At 40.8% G+C, this 27,306-nt stretch overlaps 1 protein-coding gene across 2 annotated transcripts; it reads left to right on the top strand.

Moving 5' to 3' along the window:
* Positions 1-27,306, top strand: OCLN (occludin). 2 transcript variants are annotated; one of them, XM_007059228.4, is made up of 9 exons: positions 1-422; positions 2,315-2,407; positions 3,237-3,921; positions 6,545-6,706; positions 13,943-14,076; positions 20,294-20,494; positions 23,337-23,508; positions 24,273-24,314; positions 25,910-27,306. In XM_007059228.4, the coding sequence occupies exons 2-9, from the start codon at positions 2,358-2,360 to the stop codon at positions 26,009-26,011; spliced, it is 1,548 nt and encodes a 515-aa protein (XP_007059290.2). In that variant the 5' UTR covers positions 1-422; positions 2,315-2,357; the 3' UTR covers positions 26,012-27,306. The 2 variants fall into 2 exon arrangements, with proteins under 2 accessions (XP_007059290.2, XP_043403294.1); XM_043547359.1 differs by having other exon boundaries at positions 3-93.

Raw genomic sequence — 27,306 nt, 5'->3', positions numbered from 1 at the left:
CACTCGAAACTGGTTCCCGGCTCCTTCCACGCGCTCGCCAGCGGCGCTGCCGGAACAACCTGTTTGCCGCCTAGTCCCGGGCCCGAGTTTCAGGTGACGGGGTCACGCGCCGCGAGCGCCCCGCCCGCAGCCGGAGGGGAAGAGACCAGCCAATGGGCGGCTCCCGCCCCGCATTCCAGGCAGGGCAGCGGGAGCGCGGGGCGGGTTCCCACCCGCGGCGGGGAGGGAGGAATGGGGGATGATCGCTCCCGTCCTTTAGCCCCAGGTGTGCAGACAGGGCGCATGCACCGCGGCTGGGTGTGGCTGCTTGGCAGGGATGGGGGAGGGGGAGAGGCAGGCAGGCAGCGCCTTGTTGTACAGCACAGAGGTTAAAGAGCGGCGTTCTGGCGAGTCCCCCTGGTGCGTGCGCTGCTGGCATTAAGGTAAATGATCTTCTGGAGCTGAGTGCCTGGCTGGGTTACAAACCTCCGAGGGGGAAATCGAAGTGGGATGGGGGTGAGAGTAGAGTGTGTGTGTGTGTGGTTAATAGTGTTGTTTGCTTTGTGTAGTGGTCGGGGGGAGGAGTCTCCCCCCGCGCTCATCGACGTGGAAATGTAGGGGACTTTGGTTTCTCATTAAAAGTTTTCGTATATATTTATACTTATGGCTTGTAATTTGAAATATCGAAATAAGACAGAAAGCTGATACTTCCAGTCTCTAGGATACTAGTATGCGTTGTTCATTACTATAGCCAGATCATGGGGAGATCTCATTTATTAAATGCTCAGTTGCATATTTAAACTCCGCTCTGTGTTAGTTGGGCGTTTTTTCCCTGACACCATGATGGCTCTTTAGTTACATCTTTTGCAAGTTATGGTTCTGGGGCTCTTTTGGCACCTTAGAGACTAACAAATTTATTTGAGCATAAGCTTTCGTGAGCTACAGCTCACTTCATCTGGGGCTGTGCACTATAATAAGGTTTTAGTCTCAATAATTGCTCTCTGATGTGAGTGCTCTCTAAAAAAGAGTAATACAGGGAGGGAAGAATCAATCATATGATTTTAATATGTAGTTTCCACAGAAGTTGTAAAGACCACATCCTTTGGGAGCAATCAGTAAGTACTTCCTGGGTGTCCTGTTCAAAGATGGGTCTTTTCTAACAAGTTGCTTCCTTAAGATCTTCTCCCTCAGGAGTGACAATTCCACCAGGGCATTCAATCTGTTATGAATGCTTTCTTCTCTGTAAAGAGATTTTTCAGTATGCACCGGAAAACATGCATTAAATTCTTCTTTGCCTCTCAAAGAAACTCTGTATTATTCAGCAACTAATGTCTTCTATTCTTTCCTTTATCTTCACTGTAGTATCACCTCAAGGCTGCACTGAAACAAATTACATTTTGGTTGAAATAGCTGTACTCCGCATAACTAACTTTGTGAAATGTTTTGGTAATATTTATTGAACTGATTTTCCTACCCCAGCAATTAATGAGGACAACCACTTCGGGGACTGAAATCATTATTGTTTCAAACCATAATTTTAAAAGGCTAATTTTAAAGAGAGCTCTTGGTACTCCACTCTACACATAATGACTCTAAAACCAAGAATCTCCACCATCAAAAACCTATTAGCTATATACACTACTTGTTGTCACTGTGGGTGTGGTGGAGATAAAATTTTCGCTCTCTTAAATGCGTGAATAACAAAAGTTTCCCAGCCAATATTGCCAAGCCCTTTCTTTTGCTGTAGTTCATGGGGCAATCTGATTGACAAAGGTCTTTTCTCACTCTTCTTTAGAAAAACATCCAATTTATCCCCAAATGTTGAATTAATTTACTAGATGCACTCTATCAATGGTCATCTGAAATGATGTACTGCTTTGTGTCAGTACGTAAACAAACTGGGTAAAGGCAAAACTGATGCACCCCTCCAAAAAGCAAAATTGTAGATGATCATGAAGAATTATCCATGGTGTCACTACTTGAGAGATCTAGCAAGCTGTTAAATAATTCAAGATATTTTGGGGAGAAATCGTAGTGTTAAGATCAACCACTGTATATTTTTTTTTTTTAAAAATGTGTAGGAGGAAGGGGAGTCTCTGGATATTTTGGGGGAATAGAAGGGACTGTTTGTTTGCAGTTGGTGAATGGAAGACTCTAATTGTTGAAAGCCTTGAGAGAGAAAATAACTGATTTGTCTACTTGTCTTTTCATTATTATTAGAGATTGAATAGCTAGCTGTACTGCTTAATAGCGAGGTGATCATACTAGCTATTATGTCATTAAGCTGTTTAGATGGCTTTGTTACTAAGCCTGTCACTTTTTTTTTTTTTTCTAGTTACCAAAAATAAGTCTGAATTTAGCGGACCAGCACTTCAGCTATGTCATCCAGACCTTTTGAGAGTCCTCCACCTTATCGACCAGATGAATTGTAAATATTCTCTTTTCTGCTTTGGTTACCAATTTAATTTACCCCAGATAAGCAGTGTACATAGTTGGAGTTCATATCTTTAATAGCTCATTTATACAACTGTTAACAGTAGCTGTGTCAACTATCAGGTTGCTGCTGTTGGACTGTACCTTGCTGCTTATTTAATGGAAAAAGCAAATGTCTATCTAACACATGGGGCATGTGTAGGATGTTCTAATAGCTTGTTTACCACTTTACAAGATGCTTTTACAGATCTAAGTGACAAAACTAATCAAACATAAAATTTAAACTGTCAGTTAGGCTTTGCTAGGCTCAGTGTTGCCACTGACTATCAATGGGGTTTAGGCTCCTATGTGCCTAAATTCCTTTTGAAAATGAGATTTAGGCTTCTAAATCAACTAGGCATTGTTGAGTGCTATTCAATCTAAATACCTTTGCAAATGTGGGCCCTACTGTTTTGTATAATAAATACTGCACATTATCACTGTTAAACATTCTCTCCAAGTTTTCCAGAGCACCTGTTATAGTAATCTCTAAATGCCAATGGTCAGAGTTGATTGATTTCAACCTTCTAATATTTATAGCCAACCATCGTAAAAGCATCTGAGAGAATAAAATTCTATCTTTTTGGAGGAATATATGCATTCCGTTTAAATTTAGGGGGTCTTCTTTAAGAACTGGTTAATTCTGATCACTTCCTGAATTAGTCTGTTCCTGATAACTTCATAATCTCATTGCATACGTGTCATGCATTATGATTTTTTTTGTACAATAGTTTTTCAGAGATGGCTTAAAAACTTCAGTTGATAATGTTTTCATCTTATTGCAGCAAACCTTCTCACTATGCACCAAGCAACATTACATATGCTGAGGAGATGCGCTCTCAGCCCATGTACTCTCAACCAGCCTATTCCTACTACCCAGAGGATGAAGTGCAACACTTCTACAGATGGACTTCCCCTCCAGGAATAATAAAGATCATGTCAGTTCTCATTGTAGTGATGTGTGTAGGCATCTTTGCTTGTGTTGCTTCCACGTTGCCTTGGGATCTAGAATTCTATGGAAGTTCCTCTTTGGGATCTGGTATAGGATATTCTGGATATGGTGGTTTTGGAGGCAGTTACAGTTATGGCTCCGGATATGGATATGGTGGAGCCTATGGCATTGGAGGAAATTACATTGAGCCCCGAGCTGCTAAAGGCTTCATACTTGCAATGTCAGCTTTTTGCTTTATTGCTGGAATGGCAATTTTTATAACAAGTGTTACCAACTCAAACATGTCTAGAACAAGAAGATATTATCTAATTCTGATAATAGTAAGTGCTGTCCTTGGCTTCTTGGTATTCGTCGCATCCATAGTGTATGTAATGGCAGTAAACCCAACTGCACAAGCTTCAGGATCTGTGTTCTACAGTCAACTTATTGCTCTGTGCAGCCAATATTCTGCATCTACAAATACGGGAATCTTTGTGAATCAATACTTGTATCACTACTGTGTGGTAGAGCCTCAAGAGGTATGTATGCACTAATGGTTTGTTTGGTTTTTGTTTTGTTTCCCTTTAGCTGACTAAATCGTACATCTAGCAATTCTGAGTACAAAACAGTCATGTACAAAATCCATAGCTAATCTAGCTAAACTTTCTCTGCTCATTAAACCAACTCCTTCAAATTCTACCTTACCCACTGCACGGAGTGTTTCTAAAACAAATGAAGAGCCTGTAGAACTTTTAAATTCTTCCAGGAATATAGTAAACTCCATGAGTAGGGCCCTACTAAATTCATGGTCCATTTTGGTCAATTGCACAGTCTCATGATTTAAAAAATCATAAATTAATGATTTCAGCTATCTAAATCTGAAATTTCATGGTGTTGTAATTGTAGGGGTCCTGACCCAGAAAGGAGTTGTGGGGCATTTGCAAGGTTACTGTGGGGGGGAGGGGGGGTTTGCAGTACTGCTACCCTTACTTCTGTGCTGCTGCTGCTGGTGCATTCAGAGCTGGGCAGCGGGAGAGTAGCAGCTGCTGGCACCGGGAGCCTAGATCTGAAGGCAGAGCCACTGCCAGCAGCAGCACAGAAGTAAGGATGGCCTGGTATGGTATTGCCACCCTTACTTCTGCACTGCTACTGGCGAGATGTTGCCTTCAGAGCTGGGCGCCCAGCTAACAACCGCCGCTCTCTGGCCGCCCACAGAAGTAAGGGTGGCAATATCGCACTCCCCCTACAATAACCTTGCAAACACCCAACACCGCCCCCCCCCCCCCCCCAACACACACACACACACCCTGCAACTCCCTTTTGGGTCAGGACTCCCAATTTAAGAAACACTGGTCTCCCCCTGTGAAATCTGTATAGATTAGGTTAAAAGCACACACAAGACCAGATTTCACAGGGGGACAACACCAGATTTCATGGTCCATAATGCATTTTTCATGGCTGTGAATTTCGTAGGGCCACATCCATGCTCATGGATAGAATTAAAATAAATACAAATAGGAGGTCAAAATAAAGTCCTTTCCTTTTTAACTGGTGGTGATCTGTTTAGTGTGCCAACCCTTTTTTCTCATTTCCCATTGCCCCACTACATCCCTGCCCTGTCACAGTAGAAGGAGCTAATTACTTTGGATGTTTTTATATGTGAATTTTCAGAGTAGCAGCCGTGTTAGTTTGTATCCACAAAAAGAAAAGGAGTACTTGTGGCACCTTAGCGACTAACACATTTATTTGAGCATAACCTTTCATGAGCTACTGTAGGCCTTTTTTTTAGAATGCTGCAGTTACCATATTATTGACTAATCTCCACATTTCTAAAAAGTAGATTTAATTTTAATTAAATTCACGTACAGAGAAGACCTGAGCTGGTGAAGTTTAATGGCAGAATACCGTAGACTTCTGGACTCCTGTCCTAATTAGTGAACACAGTTTTCCCTGGTCTCTTGTCTTGTCTTCTCTTGTGTCTGGTTTTTTGTTTTTGTTTTTTTCCCCTAGATATAGGTAGAGAATGTTTTGAAACACATGTGTGTGCACTCTGTTTAAGGTCCCAAAAAAGGAGGGGGTATTTTTAACTTGAGGTAAAATCTTAGTGAAGAGGTGGTTTGTAGTTTTTGTATAGGTTATCAAGTCTAAGATTAGGCTCTTCAGTAGGCTTTGACTCAACCTGCTTCAGGGGAAATCTAATCTGACCTGATACCTTGTGTGAAAACTACAAACTGCCTTGCCTTCACTAGGGTTTTTACCTCAAATTAGTTAACTCCAGTTAAGAACACACTTTTTTTTTTTTTTTTTTTTCTTTTCTTTTCCCTCCCCCTGCTCAGTGAAGACAAGACCTCAGGGTGATGTCAGATGAGCTATGTGAGTGAAAATTTACCTCTCAAGTCACTTTTAGTTACCATTCACTTTCTTCTTTATAAATCTATTTTAAGTGAAATTCATATTCGGGATCAAGGGGGCCTTTGCTAAAGATCTAACATCCTTGACTCCTATTCAATAAAGGTATTAAAGCTCTTAGTAAACATGCTTGAAACCTCCTGAAAGGTCCTTCCTGGTTTTACTGGGAAAAAAAACTTGTTTCCTAATGTTTCTGGTTTAAAACTTAAAAAGAAAAAAAGGAAAAAAAAGTCTAAAGTTTTAAAAAATAAAAAAGCAAAAAAGGAGAAGCTCAATTTTAAAAAAATCCTTTTCATGTCACCTTTGAGGAGTGTTTTTTTTTTGTTTTTTTTAAAAAAAAGAAAGTTGACTAGGTGGTGGTCCTGCAGCAGTTCTCTTCATGTTTCATACAGGCACAACTGAAATCAGTGCAGGTGCCCAAGATCCATCCTCCTTGGTATAAAAGTGTGGGGGGAGGGGGGTTTCCAGCAGGATTTACTCCTCTACTAGTCTTAAATAGCTTCAATTTGGACTGCTCAGTATGCTCTAAAGCCCATTTATTGGTCTGGAAATTGGGGATGTTCATCTGATGGGAAGATGTCGGAATTTTAATTTGGATTAGGATGCTGATTTATGTGGAGAGGGAGGAAAGGGCAGCTGTTTGTGGGTGGGTTTTTTTTGGAGGGGAGCACTGAACTGATTTTTGGCACCTTGAATGGATGGTTTTGTCTTTAACGCTAATAAATATCTGCTACAAATTTTTTTCTTTTTTAGGCTATTGCCATTGTGTTGGGATTCTTGGTTATTGTGGCTTTTGCCATAATCATATACTTTTCTGTAAAGACCCGAAATCAGATGAATTATTATGGTAAAATGAACATTCTCTGGGATAAAGCAAAGGTTTATGAAGAAGATCCCCCCAATGTAGAAGAATGGGTAAGTTTTTCATATTGGATACTTATTCTAAACAGGGGTAAACCCTCAAATTTCTTCTCAAATTCAAGGTTTCTATGCCCCAAATTTGACTCACCTCTATTATAAGTGACATGATTATGTAAAACTCTCATTTTAAAAAAACCCAACCCCATATCTTTAAAAATCTGGGGGGAGAAAATATTACCAACAGCATAGTACTAAGAGCAACTCTACAATAACAAGTCAGTTTGCACATGGAATAGAGCAAAAGCACTGTTAAACTAGGTGTCGGTTTTCAGCTTCTACAGTGGGTTGTCTCCAACAGTAAAATTATTGTAAAATTTACTATCATATTTTAATAAAAATATTCAGGGCTTGTGTGTATTGCTATACGAAATACTCTGTAAACAGATGGTCTGAGGTGATTAAATCCATCTATACAGTGATACTAAGAACATAATCGGAAGAGGAAGCACATAAAACTGCAACAGTACTTTGATGTAGTCTCCCAGTTAAACGCTCTGGAAACCTAGCAACTGGGCTGTGAGATCTGTTATCCAATTTTGAGAAACATCCTTATTAGCTTTTACTTGTAGCTGCTTTTCAAAAAGCCGAGATAGGTATCATGCAATCTAAAGTAAATCAAACACAAAATTTCAGGGGTACTTGATTTCTTAATGCTTGTAACTGCGTTCACAGTATTCATTGTGTACCTCTGTAAGCGTGTTTATGACTCGTGATTCTACCTGTGCTCATTGGGTAAAGGTCATGAGCCAGGACTGTACTGGGAACTGCTATAAAGAATCATTTGAAGTAAATGTTTCGGTGAGACAGTTTCTGGGTGTGTCTTTTCATTACTTGCTTACTTGTGTTTCAAGATGGCAGAAAAGGGAATATATAGGAAACTATCAGTAAAACTTAAAACCCTGATGATTGACTATCTGATGGCTTGTTTGTTTTTTTTGTTTTTGTGTTTTTTATTTTTGTCAGTATAAAGAGGTGGTAGCCTCTCCACAGTTAAGATTTCAGTGAGTTTCTGTTGCAAAGGTCTCTTTTAGTCTCTTAGAATTTATGGCTTGGAAGATTGTTTTGGCCAGAAAACTGCCAGATATATTCTGAAAGTAAAGGATAATAAATTTATAAACAACTTGTTTGAATTACAGTTACGATTACATTTTAGAGACTTCTGCTCTTCTGTTTCTTTTGTCTTCTCCTCATAGGTCTGTAATAGCTTGTTTTTACACCTTCACATTTTCTAGGTAGTTGAGTCTCCTTCAATTCATGTCCTGGCTTTATCTGAAAAAATGAGTTTAACTTATTGTTCTGAGACCCAGTCCTGCTCTAAGTGATGATGGTGGTAGTTCTTTGCCACTGCAGTGGAGGAATTGGATACTATTCATGTGAACATGTAGTCCTCTAATGGCTGTCAGTGTCCTAGAAATAATTAGGGTGGTGGTTTTATTTTATTTTATTTTTTTCTGTATATGTTGGTCTCCTTTTAGTTTAAGGAGTAGATGTTTTGGTTTTGGATACCAGGCTAAGGTTCCAGTACTGGCTGTGTTGGAGAACGTGGTGGTAGCCTCTTAATAGTTGTCACAATAGTCATGATTATTTTGAAAGTGGTGGGTTGTTTGTTTTATCAATCTTATCACTCCATACAAAAACAACCCTCTAAGGAACCTCCTCCGTTCTTTCCTGTTGCTCTACCAGCCAAGTTCTGCCAAAATATCTCTTTTCTGATTTTGCCATTTCTAGATCTCTACTTCTCCATCCTAAGTAGATAATTTCCATTGTTCCAATTGTGTGCTGTTTTTCCATGTGTCAAAAGTGAACACACTTTTTCTGAGGTCTTCGTTCCAACCTCTAAACTTTTGTGTGTGACCTGATCAGGATTTGAACTCTTCCTAGCTGTAAACAATTCATGCATTTGTGAAAACACTGTCAAAACAGACTCTTTAACCTGGGAATAACTAAACAGTAATGTGGATTTAAAATGCATGAGTTTTCCTAAATTGGACAACTAAATGTTTCCTCTGCTGATAAACCTTGTTGAATGTCCGTCCTACCTTTATGCTCTAATTTGCAATTGTTCAAATGTGTTTGAAGAGGAAAACACATTGATGCTTTATCTACATCCAAGCTGTGTTTGTGTCCTGTCCTTTAAAGCTCATGTTGTCCAGAATAAGTTACATTCCTCTCTTAGGCTGTGTCTACATTACAGACCTTACAGTGGCACCGCTGTACTGCAACAGCTGTACCACAGCAGCTGCACCGCTGTAAGGTCTCCTGTGTAGCCACTATATGCCGACATAGTGCTGTCACAACGGTGCATCTGTCGGTGAAACTTATGTCAGTCAGGGGTGTGTGTTACTGACAAAAAGTTTTACCAACAATGGTGCTAGTGTAGACATAGCCTGAGACTGAAGGACAGTTGCTAAAGGGTGGATATCTAAATGTGTTGCTTAAATCAGTGTGTCCTTGTCATATTTTCCTCAAGCCTAAAGTCTGGTCTAATTAAAGTTGCACTAGCATAATGTAAGGGGTGTGACTTTTAAACCAATTAGCTTACATTGGTGTGACTTTGTGGACACTCCCACATTGATTTAAACCTGGCTTATGTTGAATTGAATGTAAATTTACAGGGGCAAGCTACGTTGCCAGGCTTAAACAGATGGGAATGTGCCCACATAGTTTTTCACTAGTTCAGCTAAATGTAATTAAATTGGCACAAGTTTGTGAAGCCATACCCTTATGCTTCAAAGATTTTATGTTGAAAAAGAATTGAGCACTTATGAACAACCTTATTTGGACTTTTATTTAAGGAAATATGTCTATTTACTAGCTTGGGTGTTTGTTTTTTTTTTTTTTTTTTTTTTTTTTTTAAACTGTGCCTCCCTCTCCTCAGGTTTTGTTTTTCCTCCCCCATCCCCCCCCTTTTTTTTTCTCCCTGTAAGCAGTGTAGTGTAATCTCCAAGTATATTTTTCTAAGGCAAAAAGTGAAGGGTTTTGTGTCACTTGAATATTCCATCAGCTAACAGAGCTGACTCCCACAGCTAGGAAGGGAGAGGGAGATAAAAATATTTTTCAAGGTCCTGTCATCCAGAGTGCACAAACTTTGTACATGGTTCATAAGTAACACTCATTCTTTACTGCAATATAGGTTTTTAGAAGTTGATGCTACTTTTTCCCTTGTCTGTAGTGTGTGGGGGAAAGTAAGAGTTGAGATCCTACCAGTGCAACATTCTGAGAGCTTTTGTTTGTCTCTTGCCCGCTGCCATCCTAAATTAAGTAGCTTCTTTCTCTTTTCGATCTACCTTTCTGGAGCCTTGTCCATGCCAGCAAACTTTGTAGCAGCAATTGACTACTGATGAGAGTATGGGTGAAAGCTGCAGTGAAGCCAGGGCTTGGGCATCTTTACCATAGTATCACAACAGATGACATGATGGGTACAGCCTGAACCTTGGCTATGCTACAACTTCCATCAGTGGTGGTGAATTATATGTATACCTTTTTACTAGTGGAGATGCACTTAGGTCTCTTATTTGTTCCTGTGTGTGTGAGCTGTAGCTCACGAAAGCTTATGCTCAAATAAATTGGTTAGTCTCTAAGGTGCCACAAGTACTCCTTTTCTCTCTACTACTGAGTGTCTGTGTGGTATGTCTCCTTGCCCCAGGCCATGCTGATGCTGCCTCTTCTTCACCAGCAGAAGCACAATGAGACTGAACCTGATCTGGTACGATAAGCACTTTTCTCCTGGCTTAGCAGTTACAGAATGGCACTGACTAGGCCTTCATATCTGCTTTTAGGGTGGCTCCACCTGCTACAATTAGTGGGAACAAGAACATTGGCGTAATAGTCCCACAGTAGAATTTGAAAAACTGGTATTGATGAGGAGATGCAGGATATTGATCTCTTGTGCCAACCCTAAACCCTTCTCTATTCATGGAGATCTCTAGTTACTAAAAAAGCAGGGAAAAATCAGTTAAGTGATATTTTGAAGTTAAAAAAATACTTCTGGTGCCATATCAAATAAAATCTGGAAGAATATTGAATGTTTTGAGTCTCTTCCTTGGAAAACTTTAGATGTAAAAAGAAAAGGAGTACTTGTGGCACCTTAGAGACTAACCAATTTATTTGAGCATGAGCTTTCGTGAGCTACAGCTCACTTCATCGGATGCATACTGTGGAAACTGCAGAAGACATTATATATGCAGAGACCATGAAACAATACCTCCTCCCACCCCACTCTCCTGCTGGTAATAGCTTATCTAAAGTGATCATCAAGTTGGGCCATTTCCAGCACAAATCCAGGTTTTCTCACCCTCTGCCCCCCCCGCCCCCCCAAACTCACTCTCCTGCCCTTGAGGAATTCCACCATGATTTCAACAATTTCCATCCCACCATCAACCTCAGCCTGGTCCAGTCCACACAAGAGATCCGCTTCCTGGACACTACAGTGCTAATAAACAATGGTCACATCAACACCACCCTATACCGGAAACCTACTGACCGCTATTCCTACCTACATGCCTCCAGCTTTCACCCTGACCACACCACACGATCCATCGTCTACAGCCAAGCTCTGCGATACAACCGCATTTGCTCCAACCCCTCAGACAGAGACAAACACCTACAAGATCTCTATCAAGCATTCTTACAACTACAGTACCCACCTGCTGAAGTGAAGAAACAGATTGAGAGAGCCAGAAGAGTTCCCAGAAGTCACCTACTACAGGACAGGCCTAACAAAGAAAATAACAGAACGCCACTAGCCGTCACCTTCAGCCCCCAACTAAAACCCCTCCAACGCATTAAGGATCTACAACCTATCCTGAAGGATGACCCAACACTCTCACAAATCTTGGGAGACAGGCCAGTCCTTGCCTACAGACAGCACCCCCAACCTGAAGCAAATACTCACCAACAACCACATACCACACAACAGAACCACTAACCCAGGAACCTATCCTTGCAACAAAGCCCGTTGCCAACTGTGCCCACATATCTATTCAGGGGACATCATCACAGGGCCTAACAACATCAGCCACACTATCGGAGGCTCGTTCACCTGCACATCTACCGATGTGATATATGCCATCGTGTGCCAGCAATGCCCCTCTGCCATGTACATTGGTCAAACTGGACAGTCTGTACGTAAAAGAATAAATGGACACAGATCAGATGTCAAGAATTATAACATTCATAAACCAGTCGGAGAACACTTCAGTTTCTCTTGTCACGCAATCACAGCCATGAAGGTCGCTATCTTACAACAAAAAAACTTCAAATCCAGACTCCAGCGAGAAACTGCTGAATTGGAATTCATTTGCAAATTGGATACTATTCTGTTAGGCTACCTTGCATAATGACTTAGCCACTCCCAGTCTCTATTTAAGCCTATTTCCCCTTGTTTTTTCCTACCCTCCCCCAGACATTCTGGTTAAACTTGGATTTATGCTGGAAATGGCCCACCTTGATTATCATACACATTGTAGGAAGAGTGGTCACTTTCGATGGGCTATTACCAGCAGGAGAGTGAGTTTGTGGGGGGGGGGCAGAGGGTGAGAACCTGGATTTGTGCTGGAAAGGGCCCAACTTGATGATCAGGAGAGTGGGGTGGGAGGAGGTATTGTTTCATGGTCTCTGTGTATATAATGTCTTCTGCAGTTTCCACAGTATGCATCCGATGAAGTGAGCTGTAGCTCACGAAAGCTCATGCTCAAATAAATTGGTTAGTCGCTAAGGTGCCACAAGTACTCCTTTTCTTTTTGCGAATACAGACTAACATGGCTGTTACTCTGAAACTTTGGATGTAAAACACCTGTAGAACTGGAAAAACTAGTTGAGCCACCCTTTTGTCCAAAGAAACCCTAAAGAGATTTCATGCCTGCATATTTTCACAACATTAAAATCTCTAGATTAGACACAGCTTTGAGAGTAAAGCCCTCTTCTGTCTGAATTGTGAAGAGTAGGCAGTCTTGCAAACAATCAATAGTATCATGTACACAATACCCAAATATAAATTTAAGACTCTATAATGCTTAATGCTGGAGGACACTACAGAGAGGTAAATTACAAACGTACCTGTTGTATTTAGATCCATTGAGCACAATCTAGTTCATTCAGGGCCCAGTTCAGAAAGGTTCTTAAACTCGTGCCAAACTTCAAGCATGTGAATAGTTCCCTTGACTTTAGTGACTTTAGTGGGTCTACTTGTGTTTAAATAACTAGTTGAACTGGGGCTACAAAAAAAGCTGATCGCCCAGTTGCTCTAAAAGTCATATTGTTTCTCAGCCAACTACATTAATCTACTCCTTCTACTCTAATCTTCACACTTTGAAAGCCTGCCCCTTTCAATTTTCAGGTCACTCTTAATGGCATCTTTTTAAGAAATATAAATAAAAGTTACGCTTCAAATAAAACAATCTTCTCCTTCTCTCCCCCCCCATACTATTTCTACTTCCAATTCCAGAATTGCTCCACTTCCTTCAAACTGAACCCCCCCCCCCCCCCGCCAAAAAAAAAAAAAAAAGACAGTAGTAACGGGCTGGGGAAGATTAATGTAGTCAACCCTCATTCATCAATCTGGCAGTGATACGAAGCAGCTACTGAGGCTTACCTGAATGTGATAAAACTATTCCATGGTACTGCAAGTGTAAGACCCTTTTTTTCATATACTTGTAAGCTATCTTGTTTCAGAAATACCCATAGCACAAATACTTCATGTAACAATGGGCAGCAGAATCAAATTTCTTCACAAATAACACAAACACAGGACTCTCACGCTTTGGGCCTAGAGCCTCCTGTGCCAAAAAGGGTGAAATTGCTGTGGTGCTAAAGGATTTATTTATTTATGGTCCTCTGTGGTCCTCAGTGATGTCTAGCATGTGAGGGGTCTTCAGACAACAATCCCACATGCACACACGAGCTCAGCCCTCAGAAGCATTCAGTCACGCTTATTTCAATCTGAGTCTCCACGTCTCTTTGGTCAGTGCTACCCTAGTATTAAAATAGAGCTCATGACTTCATCATAGTGGTGCTAGTGTCTCAGTCATCTGCTGTACATATAGGAACATTTTTGAATAATTTGTATAATTCTAGTTCTGAAAACGCTTAATTTATTTTAAAAATCAAGCAAAACTGAGAGTGAACTACTACAGGTGTTTATTTTAAAAAAAGAAAAAAGCTTTCAGCCACAAAACTGAGATGTTATGTATCTTAATGTTTCTCTTTTTTGGACGGGGATTATTTTACTAGGTAAAAAATGTAAATGCAGAACCAGCAGAAGTAGCGGACTACCCAGATCAAGTTGCCAGTTCCATGGTTTACTCTGTTTCTGAGAAAGTTAATGAAAATCAAGATTATACAGACACAACCTACAGAGCTATGCCGTAAGTAAACTGTTCCTGCCTTGTTAATGGATACAGAACACTAGAAGGGTCATAAAAGTGCATTTAGACTCTTGCTCTAAAGAGAGGATCAAATCTTTATCCTTACTCAGGATTCCCTATGGAAGAAATTGGTGGGATTCTTACCTGAACAGTTATTGCAGATGTTATCCTGTCTGTAGTGTGTTGATTAACTTGTGAATGTTGACTTGTTTTTGTGTGTCAATTTAATATTATAGTTTTATAAGGTTATGGAAGATTAATGTGAAACTTTTACCTTTTAGTTTGTAAAAATCAAGCAAACTTTTACACACAAGCCTCAGCTCAAAGTGTAGTTGAAAGGGGTGGTCTTCAGGTTATGTTGTTCTTACTTATTCATAACATGTTTTTGATTATAAAATAGTTGCTAGTCAATTTGTTTTAAGATAATCTAGGAATTGGCTGTATTTTGTAGTATTTATCCATATTCGTCCCTTTCTGGTGCAGAGATTTTTAGTTGCTGTCTGTCACTTGCATTATGCCTTTTATCCTTGTTTTGACTTGCAGTCTGGTCTGTAGAGATTACTTAAATTGAAACTAGTACTATGCAGAGTACGAAGAGCCTAGGATAGATTCTTCTAAGGCATTTATCATTTTGGTGTCCATGCACCAGAGTGTGTAAATATTTAAAGGAGAAAAGAGAAATAAATACTCCTTACCATAAACTGTAGTGGAGGTAGGGGGAATTAAACCGTATGCTGATGAAGGAAAAATTGCACTTGTGTTTGAAGAAGAATAGCAGGGAACTGTCAGAGCTGTGGGGGCGGGGGAGGGGGGGAGAGAGTAAATTTAAATGCATGAAATTCAAAGATGGGGTGCTGAAGAGAAACAAATTGCTTGTTTGGAAGTGAATGTATTTATCCACCCAGTCAGTCAATAATGGTAATCTAACCAGGTTCCTTCTAAAAAGAAAGTACTAAAATCCACTCATTCTAACGCACCCCTATATCTCTTTATCCTTGGAAAAATTAATTATCAGTCTCTCATATGAGTGAGAAATATCAAGTCTCCTTAAGGTCGTATTGATCTCTGAACTCCTCTCCCCCACCCTGGGGGAGTTAGGGCATGCTACAGAGTTTGTTGGCTTTGTGTCCGGACTAGAAGGTGTGTTCTTCAACTTTTAATTGCCCATCCGTATCTCTCTTGGGCTCATCTGTGGCACATGATGGCTGCTCTCCAGACTGGAAATCATGTAGCAAATCCACAACACTGGACTGCTGCTAAAACACACACATGCTGTTCCTTTTTCTATGTTATAGAGCAGGCAGAGGACTTGGACTGTGCAGAAATTCCACTTCTAAGCAGGACTCCTGTTCTCTGCTTGCTCATGATAATGGAAGAGACACCACTGCCAAAAGTGAGGGGGGTGGCTGGGTGTATGTGTGTACACCTGAAAGACAAACCCATGGCTGGGTCTAATTTGAGGTCTACAACCTGTCTGTTTAAATATAATTGTGGTTCTTTGCTGAATGCTTTAAATCAGAACATGTCTCTAAAGACTTTGGATATTCTTCATTGATTGTTACTCTCACGTTTAGTGAAAAGAAAATTCGTTACAATTTGAAGATCTCCAGCAACTGCTTATAACTTTAGTTATTGACACAAATTCAAATACTACAGACATTTCCTTCTCTCTTTCCTGCAGATCACTTGTCATACAGGCATTGATCTTTCAAGAAACTGTTAAATAGTGAACACACTGAAGTGTGAATCAGGCTCTGTACTTATGAAACACATAAAATTTTGACAACTAATTCAGAGCAACTGAACCCTGATTCTGGAATTAAATGCCAAATGTGCAGTATCTTAACTTTGCCACTCATAACAATTAGGAGGGGAGTTACACCTTTCCTCCCAGTAGATGCATCTTCTGTTCCAGGAAGTGCCAGAGAGAATTTTCTAGATTAGTGGTCCCTGAACTTTTCAGGGTTGTGCACCCCCACCCACCCCCTGTTACTTCTGTCTGTTCCCCCTCCCGGCGCGCCAGGGCTTCTGGGGTGGGAGGGACATGGATGGGGTAAGGGGGCTGAGGCCACAGTTGGGGGCTGGGAGTGGAGCCAGTGGGGCTGCAGCTGGGGGTGGGGTCAGAGCAGAGCTGGGGACGGAGTGGGGCTGGATGGCGTTCCCTTCCCGTCCCCTGTGGGGGCTGGCCCAGGCCTGTCACACACCCGTAAAGGGGTGTGCCCCACAATTTGGGAACCCCTGCTCTAGATAGCATTTAGCTGCATAGGGAAAGGAAAACACTTCAAATTCAGTAGGAATTTTGAAATTAAATTTATAATAGGATGAAGTCTTATGGCAAGTCTGAATGGAGTCCACTATATCTGTGTTTCTCAACAACAGGTGCATGGGCCAGCGCCAGTCCCTGAGATCTCCCTGACACAATTTAGGAAGGCAGCAAGCCTGTCCCTGATATCAAAAAGGTTGAGAAATACTGCACTATATCACTCTGTGATACCTCTTAACCCTCTTTACTTCCCTTCTGTGACAGCTTTGGACTGGGGTGATCTTTCCTCCGTCTGAGGCATGCTGGATATAGTTTCCTTCAGAAGAATGCCTTGAAGTCAAGGCACAGAGAATATATTGCTAGTTCTAGGTGATGGTACTGTTTCATCCCACCCGGCACTGGACCCTGATTCTGGTACTGAGGTCCCAGAAGTGGTGCCAGTGGAGGAAGAAGAGGCAGCCTATCCTCCAGGGCTGGCCTCTTCCTCCTCCTCCCTGAATGAGGCGGTTGCAGGCCCCAGTAACCTGCTCCCTCTGGATGACTTCAGAGCCCATCAAGAGCTCCTGAAATGGGTCACCATAAACTTGGGGCTGGAAGCTGAGGAGCTGAAGGAGTCTGTGCACAACTTAATTGATATCCTGGCTGCAGCGACTTCCTCCAGAGTGGCCCTGCCAGTTAATGAGGTAGTATTGGGGCCTGTCAGGGTGCTATGGCAGACCCATTCGTGTCTGCCCCCGTCTCAAAAAGGGCAGAGAAATAGTACTATGTACCTGCCAGTGGGTTTGAGTACCTGTACTCACATCTGTACCCTCCTTCTCCCCCCCCCCCCCCCCCCGTGGTATTGGCTGCAAACAAGTAGGACAGACAGGGGACAGTTGAACTCTACTCCCGAAAATAAGGAGGCTAAGAGACTGGACCTGTTTGGACATACCACTTATTTGACAGGGGGGAGGGATAGCTCAGTGGTTTGAGCATTGGCCTGCTAAACCCAAGGTTGTGAGTTCAATCCTTGAGGGGGCCATTTAGGGATCTGGGGCAAAAATTGGGGATTGGCCCTGCTTTGAGCAGGGGGTTGGACTAGATGACCTCCTGAGGTCCCTTCCAACCCTGATATTCTATGACAGGCAGCCTCAAGTTACATATCTCTAACCAGCCGGCTCTGAGTCAGTATGATTTGAATCTGTGTGACTCAGTGGTCCAATTTAAAGATTCTCTGTCGCAGGAGTCAAGGCAGGAATTCATGGCCATCCTGGAGTAAGGCAAGATGTGGGGCCAGGGACCTCCCTCCTGGCTGCTCTGGATGCGGCCGACTCAGCAGCCAGAACAATGGCGTCAGTCACCATGAGGCGCTGTTCATGGCTCCAGTCATCAGGCGCCTCTCACAAAGTGCTGCAGTCCATCCAGGACCTCCCCTTCAAGGGTACCTGCCTGTTCTTGGAACAGACAGACTTCAAGCTTCACCACCTCTAAGACTCGAGGCCTGTGCTTTGCTCCCTGGGCCTTTACACTCCCCCAGCCTCAAGAAAGCATTTTAGGCCCCAGCAGCCTCCCAGATTTCTGGTGCCTCCCAGGCAAGAACCCTACAAAAGAAAGGGAAAGGGCTATAAATGTTGTCAGCCCTTCCTTACCTTCTGCCTCAGCTTTCCAGTTGGGCTGACACAGAGAGCCTGGTGAGGCCAGGCAGGCCTTTTGAAGGTATACCTAAGGATGGCATACCCAACTTGACGGCAGATCCATCCCCCTATTTGTTTTTGGACCGCCTGTCACCCTTCCACCTGGCATGGTCTTCATAACATTGGACCATTGGGTGGTCAGCACTATAACAGTTGGTTACATCCTCCAGTAACCCTTTGTGTCCCATCCCCGTCCCCCCCCACCTCCCTCCCCCATCCCTCTTCAAGGACCCTTCTCACAAGCAGCTTCTCATCCAGGAGGTGCAAGCCCTCCTTTGTGTGGGGGCTGTAGAGGAGGTTCCTCGAGACATGAGAGGGAAGGGGTTTTACTCCCAATTTCCTAATCCTGAAGGCCAAAGGGGGTCTAGTGGACCTTCCTGGACCTGTGTCACCTCAACAAATATCACAAGAAACTGAGGTTCCACATGGTCTCCCTGGCCTCCTCCATTCTCTCCCTGGATCCAGAGGACTGGTATGACAACCTCAATTTGAAGAACTTATTTCCACTTTCCATTGACACAGGAGATTCCTCAGGTTTGTGGTGGGTCAATGCCACTACTAATTCACTGTGCTTCTGTATAGCCTGTCGGCAGCCCCGCAGGTTTTCACTAAGTAGTGGTTGCGGCTTTCCTCAGGCATTGAGGTGTACAAGTCTGCCCATACCTTGCCGACTGACTAATCAAAGGCCACTCACAGGCTCAAATCCAGCCAACACTGGCATAATATGGGCCACCTTTCAGGCGGTGGGCCTCATAATAAAGAAGCACAAGTCAACTTTGATCCCAGTTCACAGAATAGAGTTCATCGGGGTGGTACTTGACTCCAGCTCAGGCCTATTTACTGGAGACCATATTCTGAACTCTGTCCGATTGGATCTCCCAGCTTGCAACCTACCCTCTTACAACCGCCTGGGTTTGCCTCAAATTGTTGGGTCACATGGCGGCATGTACCTATTTGGTGCAGTAGGCGCAGCTATGCCTCAGACCTCTACGGATGTGGCTGGTGTTAGTCTACTCCCTGGGCAGACACCACTTGGACTTGGTACTCATGATTTTGCTGCCCATCCTAGCTTCACTGGCTTGGTGGAGAGACCTGGGTTCCATACCTTTTGCTGCCATGTATCTGTCGGTAACCTTGGTTTTGGATGCATCAGACCTGGGGTGGGGAGCCCACCTCAACAGTCTCATGACTCAGGGCCTCTGGTCCCAGGAAGAACTCTCCCTGCAAATAAATGTCAGGGAACTCAGGGCGGTATGCTTGGCTTGCCAGATGGTCCTTCCCCAGATCTAAGGCAAGGTGGTGCAGGTCTTGACAGACAACACAACTTCCATGTTTTACATCAACAAGCAGGGAGGAGCTCAGTTTTCAGCCCTGTGCTCTAGAAAATCCAGGAAGAGAGCCTATATGTTAACAACGATAGATCATGTAAATAGGAAATTTATATACAAAACATGATTATTTGCAGGTACTATCACCATCCTGTGAAATTACTTGTTGGTGCAAATGCCATATTTTCCTAACCTTTTGCTCACCATAACACTCTATTTCTATTGCCCAATTCTTCATCTTCAGTGTCCTTTCTTCTTCAGTGTCCATCCTAAAATGTAATACTCAGGATTGTGTCCAGGACAGTCAGTGTGGTCTCTCGATTCTTACTATAAGCAAAATGTAGTTGAGTTTCTAAAATCTTAAGGGCATTCGTACAGCAGAAATGCTAATCATGTAAGAAATTTCATACTCCATGGTTAGGTAACAAACAGATTCTATCCGTTTGAAGGACAGCCTTTGACAGACCTACATTTGACAGCCCTCTGGGCGACTGCCATTCTATGAGCTATTATTTCTTTTTTAAATTGAATGCCATTCCGTAACAGACACACTTTTAAAAATTCACAAGTAGCTTTCTTTGTATAGGGATATCTTACTATTCTTTAAAAGGTTAGTTGATTTACACTGGGCTGAAAGTGTGTGTTTCTCAACTCACCAGTTCTAGGTGAAAATGGGAGCATAAAATCGGAGGTGGAGTGATTAAAAATCTTGGAAACTTGTTCCATTTGATTTTGGAACAAATGCATTCATATTTTATATTCATTTTGTTAGCCAAAGTTAGTGAATTAAAATGAGTGACTTTTGTTTTCCAAATACATGTTGAATTTTTTATAGAATAAAAATCCAGATTATTTTATCTTTAATTGATCCTGTTAATACTTACCCTGCATGGTTAATGTTGATAATTCAGCCTGTAAATAGCAACTAATGAGATCTTTACTGCTTTTGGTAGGGAGTCTGAAGTTATTGTTCCATTAATGAAGGATCTCACGCAGTCAAATTATACTGGTAACAGTAGTTATGATGGATCGGCTAAGGAACCACCACAAAAGAGAAGAGCAGGAAGACGGAAAAGAACCAACTCTGATAACTATGATGCAGATTACACCACTGGAGGGGAGTCTTGTGATGAGCTGGAGGAGGACTGGGACAGGTACTGACAACAACTTCATCAGGCATTGAAATAATACTAACTCCCCGGCTTGTGAGGCTCTAGATGAGCTAACCCAGTTAATAAGTGTGGTGTCTGCTGAATGTGGTAGTGGTTGGAAGCTTGTTGTTAATATAGCTGCAGTGCCACTTCACTACTGTGAATAGTGGCAGCCTAAGGACTATTGGAATAGGAAGGAGGGCCTAGAAAGGTGGTGGGGGAAAAAAGTTGCCTGTCATAGTTGGAAACATTGCCGTTGAAAGGAGTATTTGCAGCAGTAGCATATTAACAGCATTATCTGCTGTTACTTGTCTGAAGTAGCCTCTTCCACTGATGCTACTACCTAGAATGATTTCATAACATGGTCATTGAACAAGACTTCGGGTGTCTTGGGACATCTGTATTCACCAGGATGCACCAAGTATATTTGAAGTGTCCCATTTATATTTTAATATTGAGACTGAAACAGTTAACCAATATAACAGATGCTTCAAAATTTGTTTTAGTGAGTTCCTAACACTGCTCACCAGAGCAAGTCAAGTTGAATGCATACATGCTGCAAGCTCTCCCACAAAGCGGGTAATAAAACTCTCCCCTCCTCTGCAACACTCCTGTTACTTCAATATTGAAACGCACTGACTTCCTCCCAAGCACACGCAGCAAATCTGAGCTAAACCCGCTTCCATAGTCTTTAATGTTCTCTCACAGTAAGTACTACCCCTCTTCTCGCCCCTCCCCCTAAAAAAAAGTTTATTCTGCCCTGCATATAGACAAAAACTGACATGCTTTGGGTGATGAAGAAACTGAAATATTTGTTATGGACAGCTAGGATTTCATGTCACTATGAAGCGGATAGTGCTTTTGAGTGAAATTAGCCGTATTTAATAATAAATACAAGTAGTCTTTAGACAATAATCAAGTTAATCTGTGGAACACTTGCTAAAAACTGATGGCTATTCCAAAATGAGCTGGTGAGAAGGCAATAGTGGGATAATATAGCTGAATCCTAACCTACAGAGGGGTAAGATTTATAAACCTACAAGAAAGAAGGATTAAACCATTCAAACCACTATAGACTTTGGTAAAGTTAGCAATTTGCATTTAGGAAAAGCACTTGGGTATTTTTGCATTGTATATAATGTGAATTGGGGAAGTTGGTTCCCGGGAAAATCCAGAAGATGGGAAGAGTACTAATGTTGTGCCAATATTCAAAAAGGAAAAGTAGGATGACTTGGGTAATTATAAGCCAATTAGCTTGACATCAATCCTGGGCAAAATAATGGAAAAGCTGATATGGGATTCAATTAATAATGAATGAAAGGATAGGATTATAATGAGGCTTGGAAAGGTTAGATTTTTATCAATTAAATGTCAATTTCACTGTTCACATGCAAAGCAACAAAAAATATTCCATCAGTAATCATCAAAATTTACAGATCGGTGAAGAAATAAAAATGCTGCTTTGAATATTTGGACACTTGATGTTGACAGTTTGTGTTTTAACAGTTGTAAAACTCTAACTTTTTGAATCTCAACATCTGTAATTAATCACCTCACCCCTGATTTCCCGCAGTTGTGAAAATGTAATCAGTAAAAAAAAAAATTAAATGCCTAACAATAAACATTGATATTATCTTGAAATTATTTTAAAAAATTGAAGCCTAAATATAACTAATGCCAGTTAAATGTGACTTTATGGAATACAGGTCTTGTCATACAAATCTGACTATATACTTTGGTAAGATTATAAGTTTGATAATAAAAGTAACTGTGTAGATGTAATATACTTTGATTTTAATACTGCATGCCATTCTGATTTAAAAAATTTGGCTCTATACAATGGCTTAAGAACTGGTTAACTGACAGATCTCAGCAAGTAGATATCAGTAGGGAATCATACTTGCCTGGGGGTGTTTCTAGTGGTGTTCTCAAGGGATTGGTACTAGATCCAATGCTATTCAACATTTTTTTTAATCTATGATCTGGAAGCAAATATAAAATCACTGTGGATAAAATTTGCAGATGACACACAGATTGTTGGAATGATAAGTCATGATGACTGGGAATCATGTGGAACAATCTGGTTTGCTTGATAATCTGGGCCCATTCAAACAGAATGCGTGTTAATAATGTCAAAAGCAAAGTTGCACATCTAGGAACAAGGAGTGCAGGCAATGCTTACAGAATGCGGGGATGTATCCAGGAAAGCAGTGACTCTGAAAAGAATTTAGGAATCAGTGAACAAGTAACTCGACATGAGCTCCCAGTGTGCTGCTCTGGCAGAAAGGCTAAGACAATTCACAGGGAATATTCAATAGGAGTAGGAGGTTATTTTACTTCTATATATGGCATTGATGAGACTGACACTTGATTATTCCATACAGTTCTGGGGTCCACATTTTAAGAAGGATATTGAAACATTGGAGAAGGTACAGAAGAGGGTCACAAAAATGCATTAAAGGGATGGAGAAAAGGTCTTATAGTGAGAGATTTGAAGTAATCAGTCTGTTTAGTTTATCAAAAAGGAGATTGAGGGGTGATGTGATTACAGAATACCTTCACAGGGAGAAAATCGCAAGTACTAAAGGGCTCTTTTAACTTAAAGGAGAAAGCAAACTACTCAGTTCTTATTATGTCTATGTGGCGCTACGAGAGCCACTAGTTTCTCTGTCAAGAGCAGTAGCTTTCATCCAAAACTTAACATGCACTCTCACCCTCCATCAAATGGATAAACAAATGTTTTCTGTTATACAGCTGAAGATAGCCCATACCATATGTAACAAATGGTTTTTCTCTCTCTCCTTCTCTTTTCCTTCCCCTCCGCCCCCGCCAAATCTTCCCCTAGGGAATACCCACCAGTAACAACAGATCAACAAAGGCAAACATATAAGCGAGACTTTGACTCTGGATTACAAGAATACAAACGTTTGCAAGCTGAGCTTGATGAAGTCAGTAAAACACTCTCCCGACTGGATAAAGAGTTGGATGGCTATAGTGAAGACAGTGAGGAATATAAGGTATTTCCATGGATAAGTTGAATGTTTATGCAGGATATCTTGGGGGTGGGGGGTGGGGGTGGTGTTTGTTTTAATGTATGCAAAAATAGGTGCCATGTACCAGTGAATGCTAGCTTTGTCATACAAATTACTGTATAGCAAGTAAAAACTTAGACTTAGTGAACTGATCATGCAAAACTAAATGGATTTGAATTTGAAAAAGGAGCTTTTTCAGAATTTAGAGGTTTTATTAAAATGTTGATGGGATACTGACTATCTTTGTAAAAGGAAAACTCTCCTACAAATAAGATGAAAAAACTTCCTGATATTTTGACAGTAAGATGATCATATATTTTAGACTCTGCTCCAGAGTTCTAGATCTTGGCCTGGGATTAAAAACTATCCACGTACTGGAAGAAATACTGATGATGGTGATCTCTTCTGTCAATATCAGGATTTTTGTCCAGCCTTAATATCATTCCCCACCTCCTATAGAATTTTTTTTTTTATTAAATGGGCCTTTCTCCTCTAAGAGAGGATGGCATGCACCATATATCCTAACACAAACAGATTTCTAGCTCTAAATCCCTCAGACTGTCTACCAGGCTGACTCCAAAGACTCTTTTTATATCCTCTGTAGATCAACTACCTTTCTTTGTAACTTTAGATTTTTTTTCCAAATGTAGGTTAACCACTCAAAACCGTGTAACAGAATGTTAAACCTGTGTTGTTCATAGCACTGACATGAACTGTCCTACTTAATTTAATTTTCTCCCTAATTATAGATTGCTGCTGAACAGTACAATAGGATGAAGGCTATAAAAGCAGTAAGTATCATAAGGTTCTCTTATTCTTGTTTGCTATTTCTAAGGACTGTTTGGTTTTTGTTTTTGTTTTTTTAAAAAAGGGTTTTTGTTTTTTTTTCTTCCTTCTTTTCTCCTTGTCTGACTCGCATGCAGGGTGGCACCTGCTGGAAGCAGGTGCCAAGTACTTTTCTTTTAGCAGATCTCTAATTGGGGCTTGCGCAGTAAATTCAAGAAGTCAAACTTGGCCCATCTCCAATGTAGTCAGGCAGTCTAGTTGTGACTGCTTATACCAGGACTGAAATTGGCCTAAACTACAGTGAAACCTGTTGAGATGCTTCTCAGTAAGACCAAAATATAATGGGTCTTTATGGTGAGATGACTCCAGCTATTGCAGTACTGAATTAATGGCAACTGAGTAAAGACTTCAGTGTGCTTAAAGCATTTTCTAGGCAGGCAGAATGCCCATTAAATAGCAGGACTAATAAAGCACTGGCAAAGGTTAAGTATGGGGCAAGATTCCCTTGTCCTTCAATCCTAATATGCAACATTCCTGATTTTCAAGCATTGGGCTTCTCTTGATTTAGTCTGTCAAATCATATGGGTTTGTAGGCAAACTTTAGTAAGGGACTAAGATTGCATTGGCAGGGAGATACTGAATGGATAAACAAGTCCTTTCCTATCTCTGCTGGTTTTATCTTCGTAGAAGTTAAGTAACAGTTCAACTCTTAGCTAATCTGAAACTTCTGCATACATGAGAACAGTATCTTCTGACTGCAATTTTTGAAAACTTTGAAACAATAGATGAAATGTTGCCACCTCTCACAATTTCATAGCAAGTCTCACAATACTTAGTGTCAGTCTTAATACCCCAGGTGATAGAACTAGGTTATTACATGAGATTGTCAGCTTTTTAGTAAAATAGTTTTCAGCCCTCATGGCTGCAGAACAAAGCTTTCAAAATGAGCTCTGAATGCTCAAAGAAAGAACACAAGGTCAATAGTTCTCCCCCACCCCAAAAAGAGACTAACTCATGATTTTTGAACTCTTGAGATTGGCAGTACTGGAGTTGAAACTATGTATTTCCTAGGTATTGGCAATATTTTTGCTACTGGTACTTGGGAAGCTGCTTTGGACCTTGCATAGGAGAGTTTGTTGCAACTCCTGTCTCTTGATCAGACTGTCTGTGCTTATTTACATATGATTCCCTACTTGCTGGTCACCAATACACATTTGATTTTTTTTCCAAAGTTTAGAAGTTCCTATTCGAATGGATTCTTCTTACAGCAGGCTAGTTCAGTTGCTTTACCAGTTTAAGTACTTTTTTACAGTATAAAAGTAACTTAAGAGTCCAAGTGTTTTATCATTATACGAATTGCCAGAATTATATGTAACCAGATGAGCTGCTTAGATTCCTGGGTACCCTTTTCAGATAGGACTCAAGCTGATGTTTACTGACTGACTTTTTATAACTCTGAGATTTATAACTTTATTTCAAATGCATTTTTATATTAATGTGCAGCCCTAGAGCACTTTTCATATGAAAAAAATACTTTTAGATACTTCTAGAGAATTCTGGTTGGTCTAATGCCACACTTGGTCTGTGTTTTTGTTTTTAGTCAGCAGACTACAAGAACAAAAAGGCACAGTGCAAGAAGCTGAAGAGTAAACTGTCGCACATAAAAAGGATGGTCAGCGACTATGACAATCGGAGATCGTAGAGGAGGAAAAGAAGGAAACAAATTAGAATCACTAAATAGGTTATGTCCAGTTTTGTAACAATGGGATATAAAATGGCTTTGGTGGCAGCTGAGAAGCAAAACCCCTTTCGTCTTACTGGTAAACAAACAACCCACCACCAACAACAACCTCAATTTTAGTTACCTCAATGTAACAAATTTTGATACCTTGTTTACTATGGAGTACGGCTAACAAACCAGACAAGGAATCTGTTCTCTTTGAAGCCTGGCATTTTTGCCTGGGAACAATTCAGGTCCAAGGCTTGTTATCTAAAAGTTTGACTTATTTAGAATTAAGTTGTTGAGGACTTTAAATATCATTGCCCTTGTCTGCATATTGACTCGTTCCCCAGCTTTGTTCTCTACTCCATATAGTGTGCCCTAATTTTGAAAAGCAGTTTCCAGATAATGCTGCATCTCTTGTGGCTCCTAATTGCAACACATTTGGATCTGTGTTGCTGACATAAACAGTAAGCTCTGTGACCTTCAAAATTTCACTCCTGCAGTGTGCATTATATCCCACTGTAACCACCCCATTCGTAGGGTCATGATTAACCATTTGTTTAGGAATGCATTAAGTTGCATAAGTAAGTGTATTAATGAGACCAATGTAGTGTGTAACTAATGAAAAAGTGAAACTAAATGTGAATATTTGCTTTTTTAAAAACAATCTACGTTTGTATTTTAGATTTTATTGTACAGGTGTGTATTTAGAATAACCAGTTAATCTTTTTATGGCTTACATATGATTTGTAACTGTGTGACTGTGCAGAATCTGGAAGTTCCTGTGAGCAGTTGTCTTCTGCTAAATATGATCTATTATTTGACAACTAAGTCAATGCATTGTCTGATGTAATTAACTTTGACCATTGGTTTTAGTTCATTTAGGCCCCCACCAAACTATTTTAATTACAATGGTCAAAACATTTTGGCTGTTTAAAAAAACAAAGTGAAGTTCAGTGATTTTAATAAAGTTCTGAATCTTCCTTTTTTAGGCTTAAATTCCCATGCTAGCTGCTATTTTTTTTTTTTTAAATGTTCTCTTAAGAGGAAAAAGAAGTGACTCTTCATGGAAATTCCAGAACACTTTATACCTAATAAAACAATCTTTTCTGAAAGTTGCACTCTTAAATTTTTAATGTAATACTTAAATTGTCTGCAGTATATAGCTTTTTTTAAAGTAAATCATTTTTCATATTAACTGCTCTTAAAGGGTAAGCAAGTTTGTGCTTCTAAAAATATATTTTAGCCTGCATTACTGAATACCTTCAATAAAA

This window comes from Chelonia mydas, chromosome 5 (genome assembly GCF_015237465.2).
Source record: "Chelonia mydas isolate rCheMyd1 chromosome 5, rCheMyd1.pri.v2, whole genome shotgun sequence".
Lineage (NCBI taxonomy): Eukaryota > Metazoa > Chordata > Testudines > Cheloniidae > Chelonia > Chelonia mydas.
Note: the sequence above shows the minus strand (reverse complement) of the source record. Positions and strands in the feature narration are given on the sequence as shown.

Bases quoted from the DNA above. Each gene is read 5' to 3' on its own strand.
- OCLN (XM_007059228.4), top strand. From the start codon at position 2,358: ATGTCATCCAGACCTTTTGAGAGTCCTCCACCTTATCGACCAGATGAA. The intron at 2,408-3,236 runs GTAAATATTCTC...ATCTTATTGCAG, and splicing joins CCTTATCGACCAGATGAATT to CAAACCTTCTCACTATGCAC. The intron at 3,922-6,544 runs GTATGTATGCAC...TTTCTTTTTTAG, and splicing joins GTGTGGTAGAGCCTCAAGAG to GCTATTGCCATTGTGTTGGG.